Source organism: Rhamphochromis sp. 'chilingali' (assembly GCF_963969265.1).
Source record: "Rhamphochromis sp. 'chilingali' genome assembly, chromosome: 15".
NCBI classification, from domain to species: Eukaryota; Metazoa; Chordata; class Actinopteri; order Cichliformes; family Cichlidae; genus Rhamphochromis; species Rhamphochromis sp. 'chilingali'.
This window is the reverse complement of record NC_137942.1, coordinates 25,876,627-25,895,208: the sequence shown is the minus strand read 5'-3', so window position 1 is coordinate 25,895,208 and position 18,582 is coordinate 25,876,627. Positions and strand designations below refer to the sequence as shown.

Sequence of the window (18,582 nt, the reverse complement as noted above, 5' to 3'; positions counted from 1 at the left end):
CCCGGCTCTTTCGGTTCGACTCACTAAAAAGAGCCGGCTCTTTCGGCTCCGAACCGGCTCTTCAGGTTGTTTTGTTGCTTTAATTAATTTATTATTAACAATAATATAAAATTATGCACAAAAGGAATTACTAACGTAAAAACAAGTGGTTTTATTTATATATGTTTATATATAAATATATGCGGTGGCCCCTAGAGACAAAACACGTACAAACTCCAAAACACATTTCTAGCATGAACTGAACTTCCAAAGCAGAGCTACTAGATCACTTAAATTACACAATTGAAAGCATGTGTGTATTGTTTGTGTATTTATACACAGGCACTCATATATATATTCAAATAATTAAAAAAAAAGTTCATTTACCTGTTACTACCACACACCAAATCCGGTCGTTGGTACTTGCTGGCTTGTGTAGCCACAAGATAACAAAGGCTCAACACTGCGCCCAGCATCCTGGAGCACTTCTGTTGTCTTTTGTACGTGTTTTGAGTTTTTATGTGCTTCTGAGTTTTTACGTGCTTCGGAGTTTGTACGTGTTTTTACGTGTTTTGGAGTTTGTACATGCTTCAGAGTTCGTACGTGATTTGAAGTTTGTATGTGCTTTGTCTCTAGGGGCCACCGTAAATATACTTTTATTTATTCACTCCACATAAAATGTAATAAATAAATCATATAATACAAAAATCAACTATTCACATTTCAAGTTTTAACTATTTAAATTTTCAGCTTTTTCCTTTCACAAATTTAAAGTGAAAAGAACACAAAACACTGCAAACCACAACACAATTAAATATAAATTATAATATGAAAACAAAAAGAACATGCATATTCTCTGTCATATGGACCTGCATGAATAAACTTTCTCAATCCTTTATCATCTGCAACCGAAAATAGTTGTGGATGATTACTATACCTTTCTAATGTTGTTGTCCCTGCCTCTCTTTCTCTCTCTCTGGCTCTGTTCCTGTGCTACTGAGTGTAACTACCGCCCCTCCCCCCTCTGCCCAGCGTAAAGCACAAGGCTCGCGTGCAGAGTGAAGCAGAAAAAAAGTGCGAGAGAGAGGCTGAGAGAAAGAAAAAAAAAAAAACCCTACGTGACGGCTCGCGATAAGGAGCCGGCTCGCATCGTTCACGTCAAAGAGTCGGCTCTAAGAGCCATTTCGTTCGCGAACGACCCATCACTAGTGTGCAAGCAGCGCCTCTCTGCTCCACCACAGATTGCAGCTGCATTGAAGCACTCTGCGGTCAAATGATCTAGAAACACGAGCGTATCTCAGAAACAGCCAGTCTCTGTCTCTCTCCAGGATTTCAGCTATTTTTAAAAAAAACATTTTGAAGGCTTCACTACAGTTTCTCCATCAGAATGTCGTCATCTGAAAGTGCTGCGTCACATGAAGGTATGCCCATTACACTTGTGTTGCATTACTTTGGATTAGCAAGCTGTGAACGATCAAATCACTTACCCTTTGAAATGTAAATGTGCCTACATGATTTAATATTATATATGTTGCCTGGATGTACATGCATTATATTAATGTCAAAGGTAATTATGACACACACATGACTCTCTGTTTGGCAGTCAGTGAAGCATCAGCCCCCACATCAGAGGCTGAATCTCTGAGGATCGTTCTGCTGGGCCGGACCGGGACAGGCAGAAGCTCCTCTGGCAACACCATCCTGGGAAGGTCTGCGTTCCTGGTGGACGTGTCCCCCTGTTCTGTAACCGCACGATGCAAGAAACAGAGCGGGATAGTGGGAAGGCGGAGTATCTCCGTCATTGACACTCCCGGGCTCTTCCACACACACCTGTCTTCTCAGGAGGTTATGGCAGAGGTGGGACAGTGTGTTGGTTTCTCTTCTCCGGGACCCCACGCCTTCTTGGTGACACTGCAGCTCGGCAGGTTCACCCATGAGGAGAGGGAGGCCTTTGAGTGGATCAAAGCTAGATTAGGGCCTGGAGTAATGAGGTTTACGATGGTGCTGTTCACCTGTGGTGACCAGCTGAAGGGGAAACGCATCGAGGACTTTCTAGAGGAGAGCCAGGAGCTGTCTGAGTTTGTCAGCAGCTGCTATGGAGGATATCACGTCTTTGATAACAGCAGGCAGGAGGAAACAGATGAATGTTCACATCAAGTCATGCAACTTTTGGAGAAGGTGGACCAAATTGTGGCTAAGAATGGAGGCGGTTGCTACAGCGATGAGATGCTGAAGGAGGCTGAAGGTGCCATAAGGGAGGCACATGAGAGGATTCTGGGTGAAGCTGGGCACGTGGTGGAGTCTATTCAGACAGAGGCTGAGGTCACAGAGGGGCGGCTGCCAAGATTGGAAAAGAAGTGGGAGGATGAGGAGAGGAGAAGGGAGGAAGAGGAGGCCCGGAAGAGAGCGGAGAGGCTTTTCTGGTGCGAGCTGGTGACCGCCCTGGGGAAAGGTGCTGCGGAGGGGGCAGGGATCATGGGAAAGGACAAGGGGAAAGGGAAAGCTGTGAAGAAGGCGAAGGTGGTGGAGAAAGTGGCAGCTCTGGCTGCGTCTCCGCTCTCTGTCAGGTCGGCTGCGAAAGCAGTGGGAGGGGCCGTGAGAGAAGGAAGCAAGGTGCTATACAAACACAGAAAAACTTTACTGCGCTGAAAGGTAAATCAAAGAGACAGGACACAACGAAACCCACGTGGTGAGGACAAGTCACTTGATGTAAGGCCAGATGGACTTCTTTGGGTTTTGAAGACGTTTCGCTTCTCATCCAAGATGTTTCTCTAGAGAAGGGGTCAAATCCCTACCAGTGGTTTATAGCCCGAGACCATCCACCAGGTGCTCTAGGGATGAAAAAGCCTCCTGGATGAGAGGTGAAGCATCTTCAAAGACCTAAAAAAGCCAAGCTGCCATTTTCTCAAGCTCCACCATGACCTGGATGAATGAGAACCTACAGATGCATCACTTAACTATGATTGTGTTTCCATTGTTCAACACCACAAGCGCACCACACACGCACTCTTAGACTATACTGTGAAATACGAACTCACAGCACAATAAAGTCACAAAAAAAAAAAAGTCCAGTTCATCTTATTATGACTTCACACATTTGTATTTGTCAAAAATAGGTTAGTTCGCTACACAGATACAATACATTAAAAAACAATTTTCCCATCATTTCCACCCCCGACACAATGGCGTGATTTGGTTAAGGTAACAACACAGGAAGATTTAAAAATAAGAAGAACTGTTTAAAACATTGCAGCAGTTACCTTATCCGTCTTTGGCTTCATATAACAAGTGACAACATATTTTAGCCCTTTATTCTCTTCTGTACAAATGCACTGACACACAAAAGATGACGAAGGGATTCATCAGTTTGCAGCTGGCAGTGAGGAAAGGAAATGGTTTGCATACAACGCAGTGACCTATTCAGGGAGTGTCTAACAGCACAGAGTGAAAAAGGACAACACGCCGTAAAAAGATCGGGGAGCACAAATGTACAAACACTACCATATTTTTAAAGACTATGTGAAATGTGAAGGATTTATACTGAAAGAGAACTACGTGTAGTCCACCTGAGTGCTGTACAAAAAACATTGCAGCTACATTTTTGTGCTCAAAATACTGTTGATTGTTCAGGATGTAAATGTAAGCACCTCCAGAGTCACAGTCACCCTCAGCTTCCAAAGAAAAACAAAAAACAAAAAACCCACAAGCGTGCACAAATACTGTTTCTGTACTGCTGTTGCTCACTTGCCTGGTGCATATTAGGGACACACTTCCAGTGTCGCACCTGCATCTTATGGACTAATAAAACAACCATGTAAACTCCTGCAAATGTACAGACTTAAACCCAAAGAACCGATCAGACAAAAAAAGAAGAAAGAAAAAAATGGTCTAAACTACAATCACAGACCAGTTATATCATTAAGTACAAATACAGCTGAAGGATCTACTCTCAGATGCCGATACGTGGCAGGCACAGAAGGGTGGAGGGCTGTGGTGGAGGGGTCCGTTTTAAACCGGCATCGGCAGGGTCATCTTTCCTCTTCCCCGAAGCACTGAAGGAAGACAGACGAGAAAGAAAAAAGTGAGAACACAGCGAGGGTGAGGGAGTGTTTTTTAGCTTCCCCCACTCCTTTGTTTAGCAGGTGAGCAAACACTTTAGAGCAACCTACAGCAGCTGGCATTAAGGATACATATCCTCCCTCGACAGGTAAACAATCTGAGCAGAAGCTCTCTTTCAGTCACAGAGCATAGCTGTGTGCTAGATTTCATTGCAAATTACTTCTGCATGCTGTTTTATATCATCAGAACAGAAAGTGCAGTAAAACAGGCAAGGCCGATAACCCTAATAATAACGCTGCAAATATCGGATGATTACTCAAACATAATTCTGGCGTGGCATCCTGCCAACGTAAATGGATCACACCTAGACTCGGCCCTGTAGCGTAGCAGCGAATGATCGTGTTCTTACTCACCTTTTGTGACGTAGAGGTAGAAGAAATCGCAGTAGAAGATGGTCTGCACGACGCCGGACACCACCGCGATCTGGTCGAAGAAGCCCTCTGTGTGATAGCGCCACACCCAGTTGGCGATGTAGAGGGCTCTGTAGAGGCCGAGGAAGAACAGGTAGTGGGTGGTGATGGACTCCGCCTCGCCGGTCTTGGTGATCATGAAGAGCTGTGGCATTATGGCCACTGCTTCCAGAAAGATGGAGAAGGTCCACAGGATCTGGAGGCAAAGGGGTGCGTGTTAATTTTAAAGCTGTTTTTAATTGAGGGAGCTCTACATTTCTGACAGACACCTTTACCTCCATTGGGGTGAAAGCATAGTTCTCCAGGAAGGACAGCCCGGTGACTGGGACCAGCAGGAACTCCACGCGGAAAGTGTCGTTCTCAGAGTCGTACGTGTTCCTGAAGCGTATGTAGATCAAGTACACCGTAGCATAGGACAAAGCCAGGAACACCACCTGAGGGCGGAGCCAAACACTGATCAGGAAAAGTGAACTTAATTGAAGACACTGTGAAACACTACAAGATGCTTTTGCTTATTTTGCTAACATCCCTGCTTTGTGTTTATTATATATATATATATATATATATATATATATATATATATATATGTGTGTGTGTGTGTGTGTGTGTGTTAGTGAACACACAGAGATCACAGCTGGTACAAGAAATGAATGACTCTAACTTATGGCGGTCATTCAGCTCAAAGGTAATCTGACAGGGAAATGTGTGTGTGACTGTGTGTGGGTGTGACCTACAAACTTACCTTCATGACCGTGTTGTAAGCAGAAATGTAGACCGTGAACAGGTCGAGATACCTGGTGGTGAAGACAATCGCAAACAGCACCTGAGACTTCCCAGAGATGCCTGTAATGGAAATAAAATGAGAGAAATTAAAAGTGAGAGGATGAAACAGAGAAGTTAAACGTTTCCTTTTTTTCTTCTTTCTTCTGCAACTCAGCTGTGCAGCTCTCTCACTTTAAACAAAGCTGTATGATTGGTCGAGCAGGCTGCTCTTAACTTTGTTATCATTGCCACGTAGCTTCCACTGGCGCAGGACAATCAGCGCCATGCAAATGCCATCCTTAATGCACACAGCAGATAAGAGAAGTTTCATTGTGTCACAGCTGTTTTTGTGCACCACAGCCACACGCATACATCTTTAGCGCGGATGAAAAATCATAACAGCCCAAATGCACTGATATGATCGCACAGCACCCACACTGTGTTGCTAGTGTCAACCTACCAGCACACGACTTGGACCTCCATATCTTCAGCAACAGGATGATGATAGCCACCAAGTGTGACACGTCACCCGCCAGACGGAAGATATTCATGGTGTTTATGCTCCAGCAAAAAACCTTAATGCAACTCCTCACGGGCCTTGCACGTCCTCAGGAGGCAGTCGCTGCTCATAAAACGCCAAAGGGGTGCTGTGCTGGCGTGGGCAGAGAGGCGACAAGCTGCGCGGTCACGGTCGGACGGCTCACTCTCTGTGCGCGTGACGCTAGACACAGACTCCGTGGATTCCGCTTACAGATCCGTGTGTGCCGTGGACAGACAGGAAAACCGCTTCCGAGGAGGTGACGTGGCTGATAGCTCAGCTCTTCGCCGTCATAGATTCATTACAGAGCTAAATATATCTGTTTCCGGCTTACGACTTTCAAAGTAAAACCTTGTGCTGGTTAAAGCGCATGCTCGTTGAGAGTTTAGCCCAATGACTGTAGAAAACACTCTTTAGTACATTTACTGATTTTTTTTCTTTTCAATACTAAGTTCAACACACTGACTTCTGACTTCTGGGTGATTATTAGCTCTTTCACTATCCATAACTATTTTTATTTTGAAGGTTGTTCCCGGTAATGACCGACTTTCTATGGCGAACTTGATGGAAGACATCCTGCAATGCACTGATTTCACAGCAGATGGCGACAAACTACTTATCTACCTATCTATATGGTGTTTCGTTATTGGAAATGGTCCCTCGAGAGCAGGAGTGTCAGACACTGGTGCCCAGCTTTGGAAAATGTGAAGGAGGGCAAATTTGGGACTTACTGTCTGTTATTAACTGTTACAGCTTTTCCTACAGAATAACCTCCTTCATGGTCATTCATACTAAAACACAGTAATTAATTAAGTAATACATAAACAATTATATGAAAAAGTACAGTTTTTTTTTTCATTATCTACTGTACAACTTTCCGGAGATTTGTTTTTTGTTTTTTGTTCTTTTGGGCAGTGAGTTCGGCAGCATTTCTTTATCGCTGGGAAAAACTGAGATGCATTGTTAAAATTTATTTCTTATATTAGGATATCTCATGGATTGGTTAAACTTATTTACACTTGCAGGAAAGGGAGTTTCGCTGATCTGGCCCACTTAAGATCAAACAGGGCTGTATGTAGCCCATTGTAAAATCATTCTGATATTCCTGCTCTAAAGCATAGGTGGGGAATTAAAATTACCAGATGAGAAACTGGCACTGTTGTGGAGGGCTGCTCCAACAAACTAAACTCAGTTTAGTTGCTCAGGACTAATTTTGTCTCTTTATAAAGTGCTGCTGGTAAGAATAGATGCTCCAATTAGGCCATAATTGTGTTTCCTTGGGGAAAATTAATGAGCCACGCCTTCTCTATAGGATAATTAAATGTATTTAATGGTGTTATTTAAAATGGTTTTCCTTTTAATTTGTTTGAATGAATCTCCTGGTTGTCTGAAATGTGTTTTCCAAACAAACTGCATTATTTTGCTTGTTGTCTTTTATTAACTTCACCAGTGGATCTATAATAATAAATCATATGACTTACCCATTTAAAAGCTAGTGTACAAATACATGCATTGGACAGATGGATTCACATTAGACAATATTTATTACATATTCTGAGAAGTTTATGGTCAACTCCATGATTCCAGGGCACCCAGATGCTACGAATGAAAAACAAGCCCATATGAACATCCCTCTATCACCACCACCACCACTACCACGGTGTTTGATGGTTTGAGGGGGTCTGTGCTGATATTAATTAAACATGGTGCTGTTCATTGTGGGAAAACATCTCCAATTCGGTGTTGTCTGTCCTAAAGACATTGTTCTAGAAGTCTCATGGCTTATTTAAATGTTGCTGTGCAAACCTGAGCTGTACTGACATGTTCTTTTTAGTGAGAAGAAGCTTTCTCCTTGCAGCAAGTTTTTTAGTGTTTTGCATCGTGATGAACTTTAACATTTAACATGCTAACTGAGGGCTGTGGAGTTTGTGGTGCTCGTGGGTTTCTGCAGCATCTCTGAACCTTGTATTGTCTGACTTTGTGTTGAATGTCCACTCCTGCAAAGATAGTTGCATAGTTGCAAGTTAACACACCTGAATGCTCAGCAAACTCCCAAAACCTCTGCTTTTGTAGAGGTACTCCCACTTTTGGATGATCAGTGAATCAAGTGGATTTGATTAGCACCTCCTGGCTGCTGCTTAACCTCTTAATTCCTATAGAAGCAGCAAGTGTACACTTAGTTTTTCACCTACTTTTTTTCACCTAGTCCTGTGAAAGCTTTTGTTTTCACATGACTGTACCACTGATATCACAAAAACCCCATAAAAGCTTTCAATAAAACTCAAGATGAAAAAAAAAGATTACTAAACTATTATATGATATTTTTTAACAATAAAAAAATGAGTGAGCAAATGTACCCTGCAAAAAATAGCTCTGATTCCCACTTCTGTTTCACAGTTGGCAAGAAATAATTTGGAAACATGAAAAATGTATTTTTCGGTCTTCTAGAGTTGCACTGTGTTTTTCTCTTTGTGTTTTCTAAAGAAATTCAGATACAAAAGAAAAAGGCTAATGCCTCATAACTAAATGTCAGCTCAGTTTGGCCCACAATGGAACACAAAACAAATAATTACCAACTGAAACGCTGAAATGTGTAAAGCACTTCAGGGCTGTTTAAGTCTGTGCCAACGGTGTTCATCCTTTTGCAGATGAGGAGTCTGTCTGCTTCAGAACTGTATATGTCTCATGAACATGAAGTGAAGATGAGTGGGCAGCTTTGACACCGGGCTTTAGGCTGTTCACCAAGAAGCAATGTTTGTGCTTTCTTTTTATTTGGCTAAAGAACCGGACTAGATTGTAAAGTGACCTGAAACATTTTACTCTTACTTATCAGTGTTTTAAAATATTCTCCACCCTCTTTGTGTGTTCACTGCTTTCTGACAGTTCCTCACCCTGGCCCCCTTTCCTCCTAATTCTGAGGAAAGCTGTATCACTGAATCACTGACACACTGTTTCTCACCATCCCGCGTTTCTGATCCCACATGATCCCACAAAATCTCCACCTCCTCCCTCTGACCGTAACCTACAAACTGAAGCCGAATTCTGGCCTTGCGTACATCACGCTACCCAACATCCTCCTCTCATTTTCATGTGATATAGACCTCCTAGATTACTCAGGAAATGCTTCCAGCCTACTTAGAGTACATCAGTGGTGGTGCAGAGAAATGAGGGGGCGACGGACACCAACGAAAAGTACATAGCTTCTTTATATACCCCAGAAGCATCCAGCACAGAGGCACTGGTTGTTTTTTCTGATTTGGTTATCCTCAAGCAGAGGCACGCACATATTTAAAAATCTGAAACACGAGAAAGCAAAAGTTCTCAATGAGCAAATTAAAGGAGAAATGGAAGAAAACTTAATGTATGCTATATTAGTCCATTAGTTCCAGTCTTATAAACACATTGATGAATGTTCATCGGCTGAATGATAGAAGCAAATGTACCACAAAGGACATCCCCTGGACAGAGCTGACCCATACTCCCATAACAAGTGTGTGCTGAGCAAAAGGTTATGGGAACTAATCTGACACCCAGGCCCGATTAATAGCTATTTATACATACACACAGCCTGGTCTGCCCCAGAGAGTCTGTCTGCCTGGTCATCTTCTGCTGGACGGTGTGAATGTCGGATCATCCTGTCTGCAAGCCTCTGTCTCCTCTCTTTCTCTCGCCACACATAGCTACTGCACTAGAACTGCATCCAGTTCAAAACCATCAATGCTCCATGACAATGGCTCCTGTCAGCTAGTAGAAATGACACCAGCTGTGACTAAGGGCTGTTATTGTCTTTAGAAATTAAAAATTAACTGTATATAAGTTTCAGCAGTCCACTAGAGGTTTGTTTTTATTTGAAATATGGGGAAAAAAAATATTTATAGCAGTGTATTTCTACCTTATAAGGATCAGACCAACTGGATGGTTTAAAGTTGAGTTGTTAAACATGCGGGTAGTGGACTAGAACTGGCCCTCCAAAGGCTAGAGATTTTACAGAGAGATTTTAATGTCTTAAATGTTTAAATATTTGTTTGTTTTTTAAGTTTACTACATAGACAGGTCTTTCAAAGTTCTTCTTCGGACACTGGTTTTCACTCAACCTCCAGCTCGTGTATCTGACAATTTAGAGATATGCTTTTTTGTTTGTTAAATCGTAAAATAGCTCCCAACTCAAGAGATGAACCCATGTTGTGTCTACACATAACAGACAACTTAGCAAATACCCTATAAACCAATAAATAACCTTTAAATTGTAGGCACTTAAACAAGCAATATCCTGTCACAAAATACAGCTAAATTTATTAGCACTGCCATTAATTGGTAGTGGCTTTATATTTCAACATGACATTGATCTCTAACAGACTGCCAATGCAGTAAAAACACACATGGATTAAAAAAAAAAAACACAAACTTGAACACCATCAGTCATGGATTGGCCTCCCCAGAGCCCGGACTTCAAAATTATTGATGAAGTGTGTGATCATGTAGTGATAAAAAAAAAATGCAGCCAACATCCAAAGAATAGAATTGAAGGTCCTTCAAGTAACCCGGAGAACTATTCCTGAAGACTTCTTAAAGAAATGACACGAAAGCTGCCTAAGAGAGTTCAGACTGTGTTGGCTAATAAAGGTGGTCACACCAAATATTGACTTTTAAGCTTGTTAAATTTGTGCAAACTCTGTTTTGCCTGCAGCTATTTCCCAAAATATATATAAAAAAGAGATTTGGCTCAAGAGTTTTGTACAGTACTGCACACGGAAAGTTAAAAAAAAACAGCTAAGATAAACAGCTGTTTGTCACTTGTGCTATACATAGTGAGCTTACCAAATGTGAATGCTTACTTGTGTTCCTTTACATTAAAAGAAAGGTAGGTCATTATGCATCAGTTAACTGGTCTGGCCCCCTTAAATTAACCAAACTGGAGCATACTGTATAAAGTTAGATTGACACCCCTTGTTTAAACCATTCTACTTTGTTTATTTGTGGTTTAGATTTATATTGTGTATATTAGCATTTCAGTACATTATACTTAAAGGAACAGACCTACACAGTGGTCTAATTCAAACTAATTATGAATGTTAATGTGTGCCTGCCATTTAATGCTAATGCATTCAAGTTTCTTGGTGCTTTTTCCTGCTCTTGTGTGGCAATAATCCTTTGGTGAAGCTTTTGTGTACTTTATGTGTATTGGACTTTCTTTTTTCCTGTTTTTTTTGTTGTTGTTTTAGTCTTTGCCCTCTTAGACTGGCCTTTGAAATGTTTCATTGCTTTCGCTGTGTCTATTAACTTTAGAAACCTTGACTCCAGCTTCTGTTTATCTCTATGTCGCTGCTCCTAATAGCAACATGTCTCCGTCCTCCTCCTTGTTTCTCATCTGAGCAAATGCAACACCCACATCTGTATTCAAAGGAGGAGATTTTGAAATGAAGCACCCCTCCACTGACTCCTGCTCTATAATTTAGGTAGAAGAGGAGGAGAGCAAGACTTAGAGAAAAGCACGGAGGAGTGAGGGGCCTAAAGAGGAGCTAAGGGTGAAGGTGGACTGGGAGGAAGAAGGTTTCCATAGAAACAGCTTTGCTCAGTTTAATATCTGATATAGTGATGCGGATTCTGCATGAAGGCAGCTAAACTAGCAAACGTCTCCTGAGATTTTTCTTTTAAATCGTGCAAACAGACAAAAGAAGGTCTGAAAAGTACATTGAAACTGTTGAGGGGAGTTTGAGGTCTGCTGCTTCCCTCAGACTGAAACTATATTAGTTTCCATTTTCATTTTTGGAAACTCCACTCTGCTGTGTTTCAGGAAATATATTCTGTTTACTCCTCTATAATTATTCCTGAAGGGGTGCAGAGGCTCTGCAGCAACAGTGGTTTTACAGGTGTAGTCACAAACAGAAGTATCCCAAAGTATCCTGTAGTTGTCTGTAATTTCATGACAGTCGGTTCAATATTAGGACTTTCAACTCAAAAACATAAATAGCCTATTATCATGGTAGAGAAAAGGAAGAATGTAATGTTGTACAGACATTTATGGTGTCCAGTCAGTGAATCATAATGACTGTAATTCATCATGATTCACTGTTTCGAAATCATGAATGTCTGAAGAAAATTAGGAGTCACTCTGCTGAGTAGACATTGAGAATTTCACTGAGAAGCAGAAAAAAACAAAACAACTGAAGTTCTGGTTATAAAAAGTCATAACATTTCAGTAAGGCAAGTCGGATTTATTTTTGGAGGATCATTAATATTTGTACAAATGTGAATAGAAATGTGATTTTAAATTGTTCCTGTCTGGACCACAGTGGTAGGCCAACAAAGTGACCATGCTGTTAAGGGAAATGGGAACCAAGAAGAGGCCGCTAGGAAAGCTGCAACTACCAAGTACCTGAAGAGGATCAGGCAAGTCCTGAGGAGTCAGTTGAATGGAAAGAACAAGATCCGGGCCATCAACACCTAAGCTCTGCCCGTGATCAGTTACCCTGCAGGGATAATAAGTTGGCTAAAGGAGGAGATAGAAGCCACTATCTCTATCAGCAGGCAAGGAAGCTCCTGACCATGCATGGATGGTTTATAGTCCAGGACCCTGAGGCTGTGCACTAAGCAGAAGGAAGGAGGCCAGAGTGCTAGAACCACAGTCCAGGATGAGACATCGAACATCAGGAAGATGGCCACGACTGACTGTGTGCGCAGTGAATACTTCAAGCTGCAGAAACCCAAGAAAAAGGAGGAAGAGGAGGAACCATCATGGAAGGACAGAGCCCTGCATGGTAAGTATCACCGGCAGATAGAGGAGGTGGCTGACATCCAGAAATCCAACCAGTGGCTGGACAAAGCTGGGCTTAAAGACAGCACAGAGGCACTGATCATGGAAGCACAGGCACAAGCTCTGAGCATCTATCACACCAGGCAAGACCCCAGGTGCAGGCTGTGTAAAGATGCCCCTGAGACAACCCAGCACATAAAGCAGGGTGCAAGATGCTAGCAGGCAGGGCATACATGGAAGTCCCAAGGTCAAAATGGGAGACGCCCCCAAGGGTGGACATGCAGACAGACAAAATGGTGATAGCTAACCGATCGGACATAGTGGTGGTAGACAAACAGAGGAAGTTGGCTGTAGTGATAAATGTGGCGATACTGAATGACAGCAACATCAGGAAGAGGGAACACAAGAAGTTGGAGAAGTACCAAGGACTCAGAGAAGAGTTTAAGAAGATGTCAAGGGTAAATGTAACAGTGGCCCCAGTGGTAATCGGAGCACTCAGGGCAGTGACCCCCAAGCAGCGCGAGTGGCTCCAGCAGATCCCAGGAACAACACCCAAGATTTCTTTCCAGAAGAGTGCAGTCCTAGGAACAGCTAAGATACTGCGATTATTAGTAATGAGTTAATGCAGTCGTTTTGTTAAACCCTTTGAATTAAAGCTGAAAGTCTGCGTTGACTATTTGATCTGCAATCACTGTGATAGTGTACAGAGGCAAAGCTACAAAATGTATAGACGTATCTGTATTAACTCGCTGATCATTGTTACTTTGAAATAATAGTCCAATAGTGAACACACCATATGCTCAATCATACTGCATCATTAAGTTGGAAGTTCAGGAATATCAAATTAAAGATTTGCAGTAAAATATGATTATTATTATAATTATGATTTAAAAATGAGAATTTTCAATATATTACTGAGATTAATCACACATTCTGCTCAGATTCAGGTCAAACAACACTTTCAGCACTTAGGTAACAAATTTGCACTCCTTCTGGAATGACCACAGTATGTGAGAGGAAGCCTGCTGCTTTATCACAGCTAAAGTTAAACTAAACACAGGGACATGGACAAAGTTTCAAAGCTTAAATCCAGCGCTCTCTGCCTTTCGTAGCTCACTGTTGTTATAACCTTTGTCAGGTGTTAACAACAAGCTGGAAAACATCTCTAGCACAGCTGTTCGGGAGTAAATGGAAAGCATTTACCGTCAAAGTGCAATTTGCGGCAACAGCCCTGTAATCATCAGGGTGATGCACAGTTTTAAACTGTGTTGGCAACTTGCTTAATCTCCAAGACCCCATATTTTTGTCTCCCACCTGTTGCCATTTTTGTTCCTTGAATAGACTTACTTCAGAAATCATGACTCAAATGAGTTCCTGCTTGCTTACATGGGCACATCAGGCATTACTCAACACCTACACAAGCTGAGAGCACACCAAGTGGATATCCATTTAGTGTCATTTCCTCTCCTTCCTCTCTTACTTTCTTTTGCTTTTTTTCTCCTCTCCTCTCCTCTCCTCTCCTCTCCTCTCCTCTCCTCTCCTCTCCTCTCCTCTCCTCTCCTCTCCTCTCCTCTCCTCTCCTCTCCTCTCCATCCACCTCCCCCTCCCTCCCCCCATGCACAGCAGAGGGGAGATTGACACAGCGTTTTCAGGCTGTGGCGTATGAGTACAGTAGCAGAGGAGGGTGCGCACAGACAGGATTACCATCAGCGAAGGAGGCAGCGGAGGACAGCAAAGGATTGAAGGAGAGACACGGCGGGGATGAAACGATGAATAAGCGATGAAGGAGTAACTAGAGGAAACTATTCAAAGAAAGGAAGAATTAAAGAAGTTGTCACACACCTTATGAACTTAAGGACGTTGGAGCTTTGCCCCGCAGAGTGAGAGCGAACTAAAAGTACAAGCAAAAGAAAGGAAACAACTGATCATTTGCAAGGTGAGAGTAACTCCTGCTCAAATGCCAATATTTAAGTATCAGAAAGATTTGCTGAAAAACAGTTTGATAAACCGAACTTTGAATACATTTATGTGATAACTTTGCTTGTATTTTAGAACTTTGGTAACCTCTGATGACAGACATGAAGAGCAGCTTTTAGTTTTGCATGCGGACAGCGCACTGTTTCGCAGAGATCAACCCAGAATAAGCACTGCGTCAGACGTACTCAAAGCTCGGGCATCATGGAAACTGCTGTGTAGGGTTAGGTCACACTAGTCATTCAAACACTGCAAATCTCTACAACCCTGGCGAAGCTTAAATGCATCACATGAAGACATATCAAGAATCATCAGGTATAAATATGCCCGAAGACAGTGATGCTGTCCACCTGTTGATCTTCTTACGCACCTGTCTTATGTTTTTATGCAATCTCATCAGAAGGGAATCATTGTTTCTGGAGCCTTCAGAAAAAGGAGAGGAACAGCCTCATTGTATCGTCCACATCTGCAGAGTAAAGTGAAGGAAAAGGGAACAAATTATCCACTGATGGCTCCACAAAGATGGAAGAAGTTGAAGGGATCCTCTGACACAATCTTCATAATGATGCAAACACATTTTCTTTTGCAGAAAATGCTAAACATGTGGACAACAGTGTGCAGGAACTTTAATATAAAATAAAACTTCTTAGTTTGTATGAAGGACAAATTGATTAATTATCCTCGATTACATCACTGTGACCTAGTCTCGTCAGGCTAATAAACGCTGGTAATCCTTTAGGTCAGTTAAATTGAATAAACTGTAGTGAGACATTTTATTCCAAAAAAACTGATTACATTGTTCAGAGACATGACTGAGATATCAGACAACTAACTTTAAACGGTCAATAGACTTGAGCTGCTGCAGATGAGCAGTCGCCATAGTGACCTTTCTCTATCTGCTCATGAGAATAAAGAGAAGTTAGGTGGGATCAAGGTAAATGTGACCTGTGACTAAGTGTCATTGCTGCTTTTAAAACTTTGTCATCACTTTCAACCCGATGTGTTGCAAAATGATCATGTGGTCAGTTTGTATAACCGGCCTGAATCGTGAACCAGAAAATACAATATGTTATGCAAAAATTAAAATAGGACAAAATAGGAAAAAAAACCCAAACAAATCTGAATTGAAGCCAAGATGGAGGATGTCTGGGATGTGAAGATAGCGTGGGAATAATTCTCTTCATGGCTACTGCTGATGCTTTGTAGGTACTGAGGTGAAACCAGGGTATGTATTGATTAGCTTTCACAGAAGAAAGAGAAGCAAAGAGAAGTGGGATGACTAACTAAAAACAGTCTTTTTGATAAGATTATCAAAGTTATTGATCAAAACCTGAATAATCAAATTCCACGACAGTGAAAATAAATGATAGTTTAAGGCAACAATTGAAAAATAGTTCCTGTATATACAGAGTTTGAAGGTTAGCTTGTTGTATTTGAGTAGTTTTCAGTTTACTTCTAATTTTGTCTTCATGCAGAAAACATTTATATGCAATGTCATTTGCATTTGTTCACAAAGTCTTTTAAGGACACTGAAGCCACTTTCCTGTTTTCAACAATCAACGCATGATGACCAGCGATCAAGATCCTTGTGCATGATGACTGCTTCATCTGAGGCTGTATCTGATATAAAGCATGTCTGACATCTGATATAAAGCTCTGGCATTCGCACTGAAAATATTACTTTTCTTAGTGGCTGACAATGTCGTTTATCTCATCAGGGGCCATTATCAAAAGCTTTCGGGGAAATGAACACTTGAGCATCCTAATTTCCTTCTTATCACCCAGCTCACTTACCTCTTTTTTTAATCTTTGCTGAGTCTAATAGCCAGAAAGTCCCCAAGTTGCGAAGCAACATGTTTGCATTTGCATGTGCAAAATGTGCTATATACAAACATATATACAAACAATATATTCATAATTACAGCAGGGTTCCAACCAAAAATTACTTCAATATGAATGAGTCAGATAATGACACCCTTAATCTACAATTGAATACAGTAATTAGACCAAAAATCTAAATTCAAAAGGTACATTTGATTTTGCATGTTTAAAAAAAGGCAAAAAAAAAGAACTAAATCCTCATATGTGAGGAAATGAAACCATAAACATACCCTATATTTGCACAACTCATACACAAGCTTTAACAGAGACTCTTCCTTCTTATAACGTTTTAATCTGGATTATTTTCCAGACATATGCTAAAAATGTAAAATGCGAGAAAATATGTCTTTTTGAAATTTTATCATTCATATTTTTGTGATCAGTGTGGTTCTATTGCCCTCAGTGCAGTATGAACTTATTTGGGAAATAGGCAGGCGAAAGTAAAACATCCAAACTCTGCAGGGCTCCTCTCGTCCTCATTTGTGTTTTCACTCAGTGATGCAGATCAAAAGCCTGCACTGAGTGTCACCTCTTAGCGCCCATTTAAACATATTTAAAGTCACATGTAGCTGTTGTGTTCCTGCCCTTGCACCCTTTCTCTCATTCCACCCCTCCCTCCCTCTCTGACTCATTTTATAAGAGCACTTAATACTGTATACTGCCCCCCTCCACGCACACACACAGCTGGTGACTCTCTCCACTTCCCTCCATCCCCTAAATGCCAGAGGAGATGTGTTCCTATGGAAACTGACATCAGAAAAAAAAATCCCCAGTTTTAGGTGGTGACCATTAACTGGTTTGTATTGTGTGTGTCTCATCACTGCTTCAACACTTTGGTACCTGCACTCTGCCAGCCCTCCTGTTCATTACAGCTTAGAAACCTTTTGCACTCAAAGGGAAGCCTTAGAGCTTATACACTGCTGGCTCACTGAAACAGACACAAGCTAGGAGATCTGCAAAATCATGCTGTTAGCTGGAAGTTAGCCTGAGTGGAGGCAGACACACACTACTTATTAAAAATCAAATCCCTGCAATCAGCACTTACAGACATTTCTCTATGTGTATGTGGTTTCCAGTGAACTCTCTGGTTGATTAGGAGAAATGATTAAAGCCTCCGACCCCGTCTTACAGAGAAACAAAAATACAGTTTCATGTGACACCTGAAAATTCAAGAAAAGTCAGTGTCACTTTGCTAATTTATTCTCTTATTTTACTATATTTTGAACTAGAAATCACGTAAAAAAAAAAAAACTCAGCTCAACACATGCATTTGATTCTGATGCCCGATATAGTGTTATATTATCGATATAAGCTACACTATAGACAGATATAGACAGTTTTGCGCCTTTAGATCGGGCCCCATATGTCTTAAACAAATAACTGCATAAACTTTTATTTTCAATTAAAGATGCATAAGATACGAATAGTCTCACAAACAGCTCTCTGACATTGCAGATGTGCTAAATAGATACAAAGAGAGAGTTTAATAGTAAACGCATTGTTCAAAAAATTTCAAATGACTTGTCTGACTGGATTTCATTAAGTCTGAAAAGCTTCTGAGAAAATAAAAGCACAATGGTGAACACAAAATGCAAATAAACTGTGTCATAGTAAGGTATGTGAGTCTTGGAGGGGTGGGAGGTAAGTTCATGCTACTATCCTTGATCTCTTGGTCTGGGTGTAGCAGTAATATAACACACTGGCTGCAATCAGGTTTGTAACATGTAATTTTGCTAGGTTGCCAAAGTATCTGTCAAACTCATTTTAGTTCATAGGCCACAGATCCCTTCATGTGATTGCAAGTGGACTAAAACTTTTAAAAAAAGAAAAAAGAAATCAGTTTTTTTTATTGTAAAGAAGTAGAGGTGCATTTAATCAGCATTAGCATTTGATAACAAAGCAAATGACAACAAGCCTGGGATGTCTTGGGAAAAAAGGCACAGGTTTTCAGTTTCAGTCCATTTTCTGTAATTAAAAAGAAAGAAAATGCTCCTTAAATTAAACAAAATATGCTGCCTTCTTCAGTGTGCGATGCCAGGCTGTGGTTGATGTCTTTGTCAGTGAGAAGACTTTAAAACTTCAGATGACTTCTTTTTGCTTTGTCTGTTACACTCATGCATCCTCATGGGAACCACATTTTAACTCACAAAACCAAAACCATGCAT

General features: G+C 41.3%; 2 protein-coding genes and 1 long non-coding RNA gene across 3 annotated transcripts in view; 1 reads left to right on the top strand and 2 right to left on the bottom strand.

Moving 5' to 3' along the window:
- The first annotated feature begins 1,223 nt into the window (after positions 1-1,223).
- On the top strand, positions 1,224-2,920 carry LOC308410704 (GTPase IMAP family member 7). The gene is made up of 2 exons (XM_080904264.1): positions 1,224-1,400; positions 1,583-2,920. Exons 1-2 carry the CDS (start codon positions 1,367-1,369, stop codon positions 2,626-2,628), a joined length of 1,080 nt encoding a protein of 359 aa, XP_080760390.1. The 5' UTR covers positions 1,224-1,366; the 3' UTR covers positions 2,629-2,920.
- A 135-nt stretch (positions 2,921-3,055) lies between these two features.
- Positions 3,056-6,105, bottom strand: kdelr3 (KDEL endoplasmic reticulum protein retention receptor 3). Its single transcript, XM_080904267.1, has 5 exons — positions 5,731-6,105; positions 5,251-5,351; positions 4,784-4,942; positions 4,452-4,704; positions 3,056-4,031 (listed from the first exon to the last, which is right to left on the bottom strand). The coding sequence occupies exons 1-5, from the start codon at positions 5,819-5,821 to the stop codon at positions 3,988-3,990; spliced, it is 648 nt and encodes a 215-aa protein (XP_080760393.1). The 5' UTR covers positions 5,822-6,105; the 3' UTR covers positions 3,056-3,987.
- An 8,299-nt stretch (positions 6,106-14,404) lies between these two features.
- The window catches only part of LOC308410710, a 30,017-nt gene continuing 25,839 nt past the window's right edge, over positions 14,405-18,582 (bottom strand). Inside the window, exons 2-3 of the long non-coding RNA XR_013974229.1 lie at positions 14,907-15,002; positions 14,405-14,453 (exon numbers count right to left, since the gene is read on the bottom strand). This is a non-coding gene — a long non-coding RNA (uncharacterized lncRNA). The remainder of the gene's footprint in view (positions 14,454-14,906; positions 15,003-18,582) is intronic.